Below are 12,157 nucleotides of genomic sequence, written 5' to 3'. Positions count from 1 at the left end.
AATATTATAATAGCAAATATTTAAATACGAAAATTGTTAGATTTTTTTTTAAATATAATAAGAATGAAACTTATGAGAGTCAAAGAGACGAAGGAAAGGGATGCGAGGCATGGTAATTTCATAATTGGAAATATTATTGACCTTACAATATTTCAATTTAATATTGGTAATGAAATCTTTGTTTCCTAGAATATTTTGAAAAAAAATATGACGATGCGCTGATGTCTGAGCGTAAATATTGCTCAGCTAATATTTTCTAACAATTACCTGGCCGCGTTTCCGAAAGCTTTTTTACAACGACGAAAGCTCCCAGGGTACCAGAGGCTTTTGAGAAGAAGGAACGAGTATTCTGCTCGTTTGGATGCGCTTGAAATTACCTGCCTTCGCTTCTGGGAGCCAGCTCTCGCTGCAAAACCAAACGCTTCGTGTGGGAACGTACGCTTGTCGTTAAAAGTAAAGGGGAGGGCACACGGGAGAAGAAAAAAAGGACGATTAAGCCTTTGCGAGATCCGTAAATGAGACGTCTTTTCTTTGCAGATTCTTGTCTTTAATTGGCACGTTTTTCAGGTTTACCACCTCGAACCCTTTTATATATTATTGTAGAACTTTTTAAAAGTTTCTTCTCTAAAAATCCGTTTTAATGAATTTATTTACTGAGTTTTGATATCAAAATAATTTTGAGATATAAAATGACAATTGCAACTAAAGTATAATTTTAGATATAAGGGTAATTATTTGCACTAAGTTCATGTGCACTTTACTGATCGTGAGAGGATTTTATTTGATCTTGTCGTAAACTACAATAATATTTTAAAAACTTGATATTTTTTATTTTTAGGGGAAAAAAGTAAAATTAATTTTAATTTTTAATTCTAATAATAATGTTATTTACTGAAATTGTTCAAGATAAATCGACACAAAATATATGATTTTTACATCTTATATATCTTCTTATCGTGTTAAAATCTAGATTTGAATTTAATTGTTATTATATATTATACATATTTCTTATATAAATTTTTTGTGTATATTATTTGTTCCAAATTTCCAGAATTTTCCGTATAAATATTAAGCAACTCAAGAAAACGCTGTGTATCAATTTCTTCTCGGCAATGTTAATATATAATTTTCCTTCATTACACGTTGTTATTACACCAGATATTAACGATATTGCTTATTTATCCGAAATTGAAGCGAGCACGGCGATGGCTCGTAAACCAAGCGATGTATATTGCACGTCTTATGTTGATAAATACCGGAGAGCGTTGCTCGCAAAGCTTTAATGCACCTTGAAGCAGAATTTACATGGACATTCAGAAATGGTAGATTGCATATACGGATCGAGTATTTGGTAATTGGTGGTACAAACTGGAAAACATTAATTTCTTGTTGGAGAAGTTAAAAACTGCTTATTTTAAAATGACTTGATTGAGAAACTCTTTTTTCGAAAATGGTTACACATTTTTAAATTATTTACAATCAAAATTTGCCATACAGTCAATCGTAATTATTGCCTAAATTGTGGAATAGATGTATATTCATCAACATGCAATATATTATGAAGATAGAGCAGATCCCGATTGCATTCTTGTTAAATGTAGTTATTTATTGATTACATTTGATCTTCTCTGATTTATATTTATCTTTCTCTGATTACATGTTTAATGTAATATCTTGCAACATTTATGTGACTTTCAGGAATTTACTGAGAATTGGCGAATTAAAGAAAACAATGCGCTTTTTGTGACGTAATTATTGTAAATAATTTAAAAATGTAGCTGTATTGCAATGTTCAATCAAATCAACTCGGGTACGATCAACCAATTTGATGTAAAGAGAAATCATGTGTTTTTCGCTTTTATCTACCGTTAACGTTAATACTCAGGTATGAAGCACGCGTTTCAATGGCGTTTCAATCTCAAAATCGCTCGCGTCGCGACGCGCACAAAATCGAAAAAACGCGTGAAGCGAAGGCGGGGGCTAGGTGTGTTCTAATCCGTATTACCTGGATATCTTCCGGGTGTGTTTTCGCAGGCGACGAATCCGTACCTGACCGGTATGCCGCAGGTTGGCAATACGTACAGCCCGTATTTCGCGCCCAGCCCGATAATGCCGGCGATAATGGGCCCGGCGGACCCAACGGGCGTCGGCAGTCCGCTCGGCGTGGTGCCGCAGACAGTGGCGATGCCGCAGAAGATGCCACGTACCGACCGCCTCGAGGTATGTCTACCACCAAACTACATTCAACAACAACAACAACAACAGCAACAACAACAACAACAACAGCATGGGGCCCAACACGGCGCAGCCAGGGCCTCAAGGTGCCCGATGGCCGCGCCCAGTACCGTGTACCAAGTGCCGGCCGGTCCCCCCAATCAGGTGTCGCCCGTATCCACGATGCAATCTGTCAATCATCCACCATCCCCTACCACTATTACAACGACGTCCCTGTGCACCCCTCTGCACAACCCCCATGCCCACCATCATCCCATTCACAACCTCATTTACGTTCACGCGTATTATTAGAGAGGCTCCGAGACGTGTAGACTTTTAGACTTGATTCGACACCGAGTGTCGATGACGTTTCGAACGTTTCGAACGTTCGACGAGACAGATCGACGCCGCGCCAACGCGTCATTTCTTTTTCGTCCCTTCATTTTTCCTTCCCCTTTCTCTCTTTGGGTTTTTCTTCCCTCCCTATTTTTTCTCACATAAGCGTAAAACACGTCGGGTGGATTAATCAGCCGGGGCGTAACGGAACGCCCGTGGTGATTAGAGCGTAACGATGACAACGGATGAAATTGCAGCGGGCACCGAGAATATCCTGATTTCGCAGGCGGGTTATAGACGCACGCGTTGCTAATTACAGTAATTTACGCCATGCGGATCCACAAGGCGATCTGATTACGCGAGCCCGCGCGAGCCGGATGGCTTACGTTCGTCGCGCGACACAGCGATCGATAGTGACGGTAGTACCGGATGGATCCTGGGCTGGAAATCGAAATTTATTTTGAGAGAACACATAACGAACACTATAAGGGCTATAACGGGAGAAACTATATATTTCTATACGCTCATTCTTTTCTCTCAATTAATGTCACGTGTTCGATCGCGAATAGAGATTATGTATCTTAACGGTAGAGAGATGGTAGCCTCGAGATATTAGCAACTGTAGTCGGTGATTAGCGAACGATACGATTTCAAGAACGGCTCCGCGACCCAAAATCAATCGTAGCAGCGACTGATGGCGATTAATCCCGCGCAGTTGATATTTTAGCGAATAATTTGCAATAGATAAATATAGAGGTCGTACAGTGAATTCTATATGAAAAAACGGAGCAAGCTTGAAAGCGACGAGCAGCGAGAGAAGAGAAATTAAATTGCGAGAGCGACAAAAGATTTTGTGCGATATATTTTGTAGTGCGATACGGTGGCTGGAGATGAAACGATGCAATGACGAGCGGTAATATATCGGTATCTAGGTAAGATGTGGCGACAAAGCAGATCTAACTTAAGATATCGCGCATAGAGATACAATAGATTCTTACGGATCGTGAGCGACACAAAGGTCTAAAAGTATCGAGAGTATGTAAATTCCTAAGTCAGATAACTATAATGGCAACGACGAAACGTGATGAATAATTATGATTAACTTATATAGACCAGAATATATGGCTGATTGATAGAAGTAGATGGATTTGCAAATGTGCGACTGATTTAAAAACTTAAATTTTCGCGTTACGAGCGTTTTTTTTTTAAACTTACCTTGATTTGTATGACTCATGATATTTATACGTTGCTTTATACGAAGCTGATAAATTGTCATGATGATTACATTACTACACATTTTTATTTTGAGAAATCTTTGACCTAATATCTTCCATAAAAAAACATTTCTACTTACCTACACGGAGAGAATTTTTTGTTATATTTTACCCTTAAATTTACTACAAACTTGGGACAACTTGGCAACCAAGGAATTTTTAAAATATACAAAAGACATTTTACAAACAACGTAATAAAAATTACCAAGCAGATTGGTAAATTTTGAAAAATTATTGAAATTTCCTAGATATATTTTAGTAAAATTAATCAAACATATATTATATTTTAATGTAATAGATATTAATATTTTTTATTATGGTAGATATTAATCAGAATAGCTCGCATAAAATTCTTGGTGGTACATATTGTCCCACAACTACCATAATTTCAGGGTAAATTTTAAGAGAAAATTCTCTCCGTGTATAATTGGACAAGTTAGAATCTCTTAGTTAATGTGTTTGTTAGATTTAAAAAACAGTTACTAATGTTTCTTAGCTATTAATATTTATCTAATTATCCATATGTTATATTTTATGAAAAACTCGTTAAATGTTAGTATTTTTTCTCAGATCATTTTTGTTTTATATATAGGTATTTTTTATGTATATTTGATCATCAGTTACAAGATAAATCAGAATGATTTGTTGTTGTATTAATGATAAAGCCCCTTGCACAATAGGCGATAGCGACAGCGACAGCGACAAGGTTGCCGACAAAGCGCTATACCTTTGTCGGCAACTTTGTCGCTGTCGCTATCGCTATCGCTATCGCCTATTGTGCAAGGGGCTTAACATGCGACGATCATCGGCACTTTTAATATACCTATCGTACGAAAAAAAAACGAAAATTAGGATGAACGATCATCAAAGTTATTTTTGCCGCGCATTATCGCTGGTTTTTTCGGGTTGTTAAAACGTCGTCACCGAGCGACGCAAATGAAGTATTTTCCGTATTGGTTCACACCGTTGCAAGGACGATTGCAACGCAATTATTTCTTAAAAGGTTGTTTTGACGATTACATTGAAATTCTGTCACTTCTATCAATAGAAGATATACATGTTACAAAGATATTTAGGAATAAATAGAGGGGTAAAAGCCATAGTGGTGTAAGTCAAATTTTTTAAAATATTGACTTGTGTGCACAATAGATGCAATCTATACAATATATAATATATAAATTGCATCTATGCGCACGCGTCAATATCTTAAAAAATTTGACTTACACCACTATGACTTTTACCCTTCCAAATATAGGTTCGCGTAGAGTAATATTAATATCGTACTTCTGTAAGTACTGTTCGGGAAGAACGGCTGAAGCTTTCCGGAATTAGACTGCGATCTGTGCAACGCGCAATCGGTAGAGATCCTATAGATACGATCGTGCAATATCGTCTCAAGCCTTCGGTACGCGGGCCTCCAGTTGGATAGCGCGAGAGAAGCGTTTCAGAAACAATAACAAGATTGCCCTGTGAAACTTCGCATCCGCATGCACCTGGAATTTTCTAATGCGCGAGTTCGCAGATTTCCCCGGAGCCGTCATCGCCTCTTTACCCGTTTTCGCCCGACGGCACTCGCGAAATTAACAGGTTTTGCGAGTCAGTTTTCACGGGGCAGTTCTCTTGTGCGCGAGCTCTCTTAATCAAGACGAGGGGGAACGAGCAAAATCGAAATAGCAACGCTAGTTCGGCGCAAAAACTCGCGCTGATTCATTTGCGGGGTGCATCTTGGCGAATTCAACTTGCAAATAATGAACTACCTTGTCGTAGAGGGTGAATTTAACCCACTCGTTCCCAACATGGTCATACAACGGTCATATTGGGGGAAGATTTGAATTAAAGAATAAAGTAAATTTATATTTTACATTCCGATAAAAGCTAAACGCTTTTGGGGGAGATGGTAGCTCCGTCACGACTCGATAATCTTGATGCCTAGTATAACCAAATAGCAACGAATTAAAAACTTATAAAGTAAATTCAAAAACTTACGTAAATTATATTATCAAAAATTATTGAGCGCTACGTATAAGGAAGGAAATATTTAAATATTTTTCTCAATATTTAGAGGTAAAATTTGAAAGAGAAAAGGTCACAAACATTAGAACGGTTGAATTCTGTTTACAACAAATAAGTCTGTCTAGATATCAGTTTTGCATACGAAAAAAGAGTTAGAATTGTTTCCCAAATGTGACGCTTTTTCATAATTTATGTCAATAAAAAAAAGAGCACTTTTTCGAAATGGTATTAAAATGATATATCGGATTCTACTGATAATAAAAAATGATTCGAAAAAAGAATGTAATTTAGATAATCGTGACATGTCTTAAGAACGTGCTCAATAACATAATAGATTTAGCCATTCTATTGTTAACACCCGGTAGTCGAAGGCAAAACGAAGGATGGCAATTACGGCGCATTGAAATTTAAAGAATTCGCAATTATTTAGAGAAGAGAACATATGAAAGGAAAATCGAGGATACCTACTGTATAGCCGTGTCGATTAAATTTGGTTTGATTTTATTATTTACGTATTTGTATGTCGTGTCTGTGTATGTGATTATTATTCCAATATAATTATCATCACGGCTGTTAGTATTATGTTAATCGGGAGAGTCAACGAAAACGGGAGATCTCGCAGATCCTTTGCGAGCCATTTGCACTTGAGTAACGTGAGCAAAATGTGACTTTTTGCAATGCAGAGCGCTTCGTAGCGTTCGGAAATCTAAATATATGTACGTATGCAGAATTATATACAGATACATGACGCTTACACGCGCCGGTCCATCCATGCATACGCACATAGTGATATATGTGTACATAGTAGGTAGGTTAACAAATTAATTAATTAATTAATTGTATTTTGTATTGCGCAGAAACCGGTAGAGCATAAAATCGAAGGGAAGTGTAACTTCACTACCCTCATTTGAATTCACTGCAACAGATTCGATCGCGATTCTTTTGTATTGCATTTGAAAGAGACACTATATAACATAATACAATACAATACAATCTAGTGTTTTTTTTTTTTAAATATATATCGATTATAGGCGATCGATATTACACAAACTCGACCGATCGTTCTTAAACTAGACGATAGGCGAAAACTAATTTTGCGCTCGCATCAGAATTTCCAGCCTGGGCGAAATACAAAGTATTATTTCGGCGCGAATTAGCAATATGAAAAATCTCGAGATTCTTTTTTTATCAGTTTTATAATTATATACATCGTACCCTTACACCAATCTACTCCCCTTCTTCCTCGTCTTTCATCTTTCATCACCATAGTGAGAACGATAGCACCCTCTCTATCCCCCCTATCCCGAGATAATATATGATCGATTTCACGTATTTACGATTAAGTAAAGAAAACGTTTACGAAAAAGAGTAAGAATATACACAATGTAATGTCGTTTAATTAAATATTGCAGATAGAAGTCGGAAATATACGATCGATTTATTAACTAATTACGATTGGTCTTACGGTAACACTTATTATAATATTTGGTAACATACAATAACGATGATAATTAGTAATCATAACAATACCTATTTGTGATGTACTACGATGACTTGCACTGAGTTCGGGTCACGTGAAATTTATTGATGATGAATTCAAATAAAAGAAATATAATTGAAACTGGAAACGATGCATAGATTGTTTATTGATTCTTATACAAGTTTCACTTAATGACCAAAAAAGTTTGTGTGCTTTGTATGTCTTACCTTAGTCTTGTATTTTTCTTTACTCATTATTATTTTTTTTTATGCTCTTTTGGTTGAACGAATTTGCGCGAAGTATATGCCCAGAACTGTATATTACTCTTTTTTCCTTTTTTGTTTGAGAAATATAAACTTTCTTTTGTAGTGCACTTCGCTTGCAAATGAGAAATAGTTTCTTGCGTATTCAGAAACAGGATACTCGATCAGAACTGTGCTAATAATCGGCTATCAGTCAAGTAATCTGCGTATAAAACGCCTCTCGCGAGAATATTCCGTTATGTTCATTGCTAATTCCTGTCCACATCGACGATGACATTGAAGTTCGCCTATTTCGTTCCGAGATTCATCCTTTCTCGACATCTCAACGCCTCCTCACATCCTTGACTTTTGCACCTGCGAGAAAAAAAAAAGATCGCTAGATCTTATATCTTCCCCGAACGATATGTTATTAATGCTCTTTGAATTAATTGCTTGCTGCTTGTTTATATATAATGTTATTAATATCTATATAAACACGTTTGGATTTTCGCTGTTTAGTACATTAATATTTTTAACCTTGATTGGCCAAAGTTGCTCTAATAAAGTCCATATCAGACTATGGATTGGAATTGAGATTGGATTGAAATTTAATCAATCAGAATAGAGAAAATTTATCTCAAGTTTAATGAACTTTGCTCTGATTGGTCAAATTCTAATCTAATTTTAATCCCAATCCGTAGTTTGATACGGGCTTTAGTGAACAATCGCAACGTTGAAAACAAATTTTTTTTATTATTTATTAGTTCTTTTTTTCGAGATTTTACATTACCGCCGTCAACTTTTTTTTTAATGACATTTATTTATCATATTTGAAAGATAATCGCGTCTGTTTTTGCGCCGCGAAAAACTTGACCAATCAGGGAAGTGTAGAAAGCAATACGGTAACATAATTCACGATGTGTAGTAGCGAATGACTTTAGTGAATGAAGAGTAGTGATGTTCATTAATTTCAATTGTTTTTATTCGATGTTAACGAACTCTTGCTCCATATGCTCACTAGCATACTCATACTCCGACAAACGGAAAAGCAGCTGATACTGTGTTTTGTGTATACATATCATATCGTTTCTTTTTCACAGGCCGGCACTTAACTTAAAGTGGTCCCTCTGTTCTATTTCCTTTTTTTTACCGCCAAAATCAGCGCGACTTTTTTCGCCCTCCCATTCTCTGCGAATTTTGTTTTCTCTTGCGTCTCAACGATTTGGTTTCCGTTGTTAAGTAGTAACACACGCATACATTTATTTTCGTTGGCTAGCCGATCCCGTCACGCCGATGCCCCGATGTCGGCGCGCGAACGCCGGCTTTGTTCGCGGTTCGCGCGGAAGAAAAGAAACGCATGTTTCTAGCGGTCTTAACTTCGTTCGGTGGTTTGACTCTTGTTTCATATAAATGCGAGAAAGCCCTCGCGTCGTCACCGGTGTTCTCGTATCTCGCGGCAATCGGCGTGCACGGCCAGCCCGGAGTAATTGCACAAAGCTAATGCGCTCTTTACAGCTTTTCGTACAGCCTTATGTATCTCGGCAATATATAATTTGTTGCGACTCTCTCTCTATATATATATATGTATATATCTATATATACATTTCTATATATATATATGAATTTGACAAGTGTGCTGCGATATACCCACATATATATATACATGTGTCTCTCATTTTTCAGCGCCCAGAGTACCTTATGATTTCTGTTCTTTCGCAATCTCGCAAACACATTACTTATTTACTAATTCTATTAATTATCGTATACATCAGCAGCGATTTAAGTGTTTATTTTTACAGCTAGGAGGAGGTGCTTTACATTATGCGATCGCATGAATTTTTGATATTTATTGCCGCATTATTCGCATATATATATATATATATATATAACATATATTTATCTACAACAAACAATCATATGTGGACACGTATACAAACACCCGCATACACTTTAAATGAACATGCATCCAACACACACAAGACACACAGACACAGACACATCGAAGCACAACACAGTTCCTCACGACTTTAAGTTTCTTTCTTTTCATGATTTTTTTTCTGCAACTGCTGTAGTGTTACATGTATGCTTGTGCAATATAGCAAGTTTCTTTTCACGTCTTATGGCTGCTAACAAGGCGATACTTCATATCGAATATTTTGTAAAGAACGATGCACGCGACGCTATCGTCGCTACTAGGTTTTTGTTAATGCTGCTTTTCACACTGCTTCTTTCACGCGTTTTAGAAAAATTTCTGATATAAAATTTTCGTAAAATACGGATTTATGAATGAGTGTGGGATATACGAGGCGCGGGTTATATAGAATGCGTATTAGTAACTGGTGCACATTGCAGATATGCATATTTCAATTATTGTTTACGCATACGTGTACATACGAAGAACGTGATTTCTATAGCGACAAATTGAATAATTTCTGCGCGATGGTTTGTTTGAAAGACACTTTGAGATAATGCCGAATCAATGGCCGATCGATCAGTCTCTTTGTCGAGAGTTGATTATAGGATTATCACGAAGAGTAGCAGTAATATGTATAGCAAGTTAAAAAATTGAATTTAGAACGATTTAATTTATAGGACGATAATGCAAACAAGCGGAGGAAATTTTTCCAATATTTATGATTATTATTTTTTAATAAACATTAAATGATGGAATAATTAATTAAATCCTGGAATATTTTGCTATTATATTAAGGGGGGACGTTTGCGAGTATACTATATGTCGTTCTGCGTGACAGAATATACGTTAAACAATAATAATCTTTCTCGACGCACAACACCAAGATTTCATTCGCTTGAAATATCACTCTCGTTCGAGCAAGGGCATATCGCGTTCGTCGCCGATGTAATTTTCCTCGGGTGAAAATTTACGAGTGTTACTTGAAATTGATTCTCTCGCGCGTTGCGCGCCACTTGCCGACCGCGCGTTGTTAATTAGAAGCTCAAAAGGACCATTCGTCGCACCTGTCTCTCACTTTAGTCGCGGTGTCAACTACACTATCTGTCTCGCAACAATTCGCGATACCACACACAAGCACACACGTACAATACGCACCCACGTACACGCACTTATACATTCTCTTTCTCTGTAGCTGCCCACACAAAGCCATCTGTGTCTTATGTCTCCGCACACGGCTCATGTGTCGTTTGCGTATGTGTATACAGAGCGTATGTATGTGTGTATGTGAGTGTGAGTGTGTGTGTGTGTGCGTGCGTGCGTGCGTGCGTGCGTGTCTCTCTTTCTCTCTCTCTCGTTAACCGTTTACTGTCTATGTATACGTGTGCGTTTCCTAACGAGCTTTCCAGCTTGATGCCGAAAGCGCGCACATTAACCCGCTGTTCGCACTCGAGCGCTCGAATGCGTGCACTCGAATTAACACGCTCGAGCAAGGCAGGCGCGAAAGTAAAGCAAACATAGCGAGCGGCACTCCGCGTGGCACGCGCGGAAGTGACGCTCGTGATGCGCTATTACGCTTATTATCCCGCTTGCGCTGCCATTGAGCGCAAATGTCCCATGTACGAGCGCAATGCCTGCACATGGAGGTAGATTTATCCGATAACAAAGAAAAAAAAGAAAAGAATTTGATTAGGAAACAACTAATGTGTGAATAGTGGCTCTGTACTCATTGATGAATAGCATTTCAACGTGTAGATTTCAAAATTATAATGTGCATGGTACTCTAGAATGCTCTGAGTCTCATATTTTGAGAGAAGTAGATTTTCGTTCCGACACCGCAATGATATCTGGAAATATGCGATTATAGTTGATTGCATTAATGAATATTTTTTTATCAATTTTATTTTGCGACGAAATTTGTTGACATTTGTATCGATTTTTTTTCTCCTAATGGTCTTGACAATGGCTTAAATTTTTAAGAAGAATCTGCCAAGTACTATTCGAGGTCTTATTCGACTTCCTACTTCTCTCGATGGGAGGCGCGGCAAAAATGCACAGGGAATGGTACGTCATGCATGTGCAGAATTTCCTTTAACACATGCGTGTATTAACCCGATTGATAATACACCGGAGGATGCTCGTGGAGGCATTTATTATTACTCCTTGTCCTCCCCGACTGCCATCCACAGACCCCGTGTCCCTTCGACCTTATTGGGCGGGGCGAGGGTGCACCGAATAACGGCGTGCTACGTCTCTTTGACAGATTTGAACACGGTATTTTAGCTCCATTAGTAGAGAGTAGAGTGATCTAATTTCTCCCTTTTCTGGGCGTTGGTAAGCACCAGTCTCTCGCGCTGACGCGCTAAAATTAGCCCGGTAATACGAGTCGGCCGGCCGCGTCGCGGGCCCTCCGTCCATTCCCGACAAAAAGTACAAGCGCGTTCACGTATAGGGGTGATTCTTACGAACGTTACGTCGGATATCGTGTACGCGTGTATCTGTTCGTAAACAAATTATTTTTCGCTAAAGATATTTTTTCCACTAAGACAAAAGTAAAAGGTACACACAGCGAAAGAACCGCGATGAAGACGCGATAGAAAACCGAATATAGAAACTCGAAGCTAATTGTAAGTGTCAAGAAGCATTTAGGGTAGCGTACCAACGGCCAGAAAGAAAAAGGAAGAAC

At 37.9% G+C, this 12,157-nt stretch overlaps 1 protein-coding gene across 16 annotated transcripts in view; it reads left to right on the top strand.

Annotated features, from left to right (window-relative positions):
• LOC143902809 (protein muscleblind) overlaps positions 1-12,157 on the top strand; it is a 435,206-nt gene that overhangs the window by 386,394 nt on the left and 36,655 nt on the right. For 15 of the 16 annotated variants that reach the window (XR_013258480.1, XR_013258484.1, XR_013258482.1 and 12 more), the window contains one exon: positions 2,035-2,220. The exons of the other annotated variant lie outside the window; for it this stretch is intronic. Coding sequence is in view for 6 of the 15 variants with exons in the window: in XM_077415980.1 (XP_077272106.1) it covers positions 2,035-2,220 (186 nt within the window). In the remaining 9 variants the exon portion in view is untranslated. The remainder of the gene's footprint in view (positions 1-2,034; positions 2,221-12,157) is intronic. 16 annotated transcript variants of the gene reach the window in all.

Source organism: Temnothorax americanus, unplaced genomic scaffold (genome assembly GCF_048541705.1).
Source record: "Temnothorax americanus isolate GAGA-0224 unplaced genomic scaffold, ASM4854170v1 Scaffold40, whole genome shotgun sequence".
Taxonomy (NCBI): domain Eukaryota; kingdom Metazoa; phylum Arthropoda; class Insecta; order Hymenoptera; family Formicidae; genus Temnothorax; species Temnothorax americanus.
The sequence above is the reverse complement of the archived record's forward strand: the minus strand, read 5'-3'. Positions and strand labels throughout refer to the sequence as shown.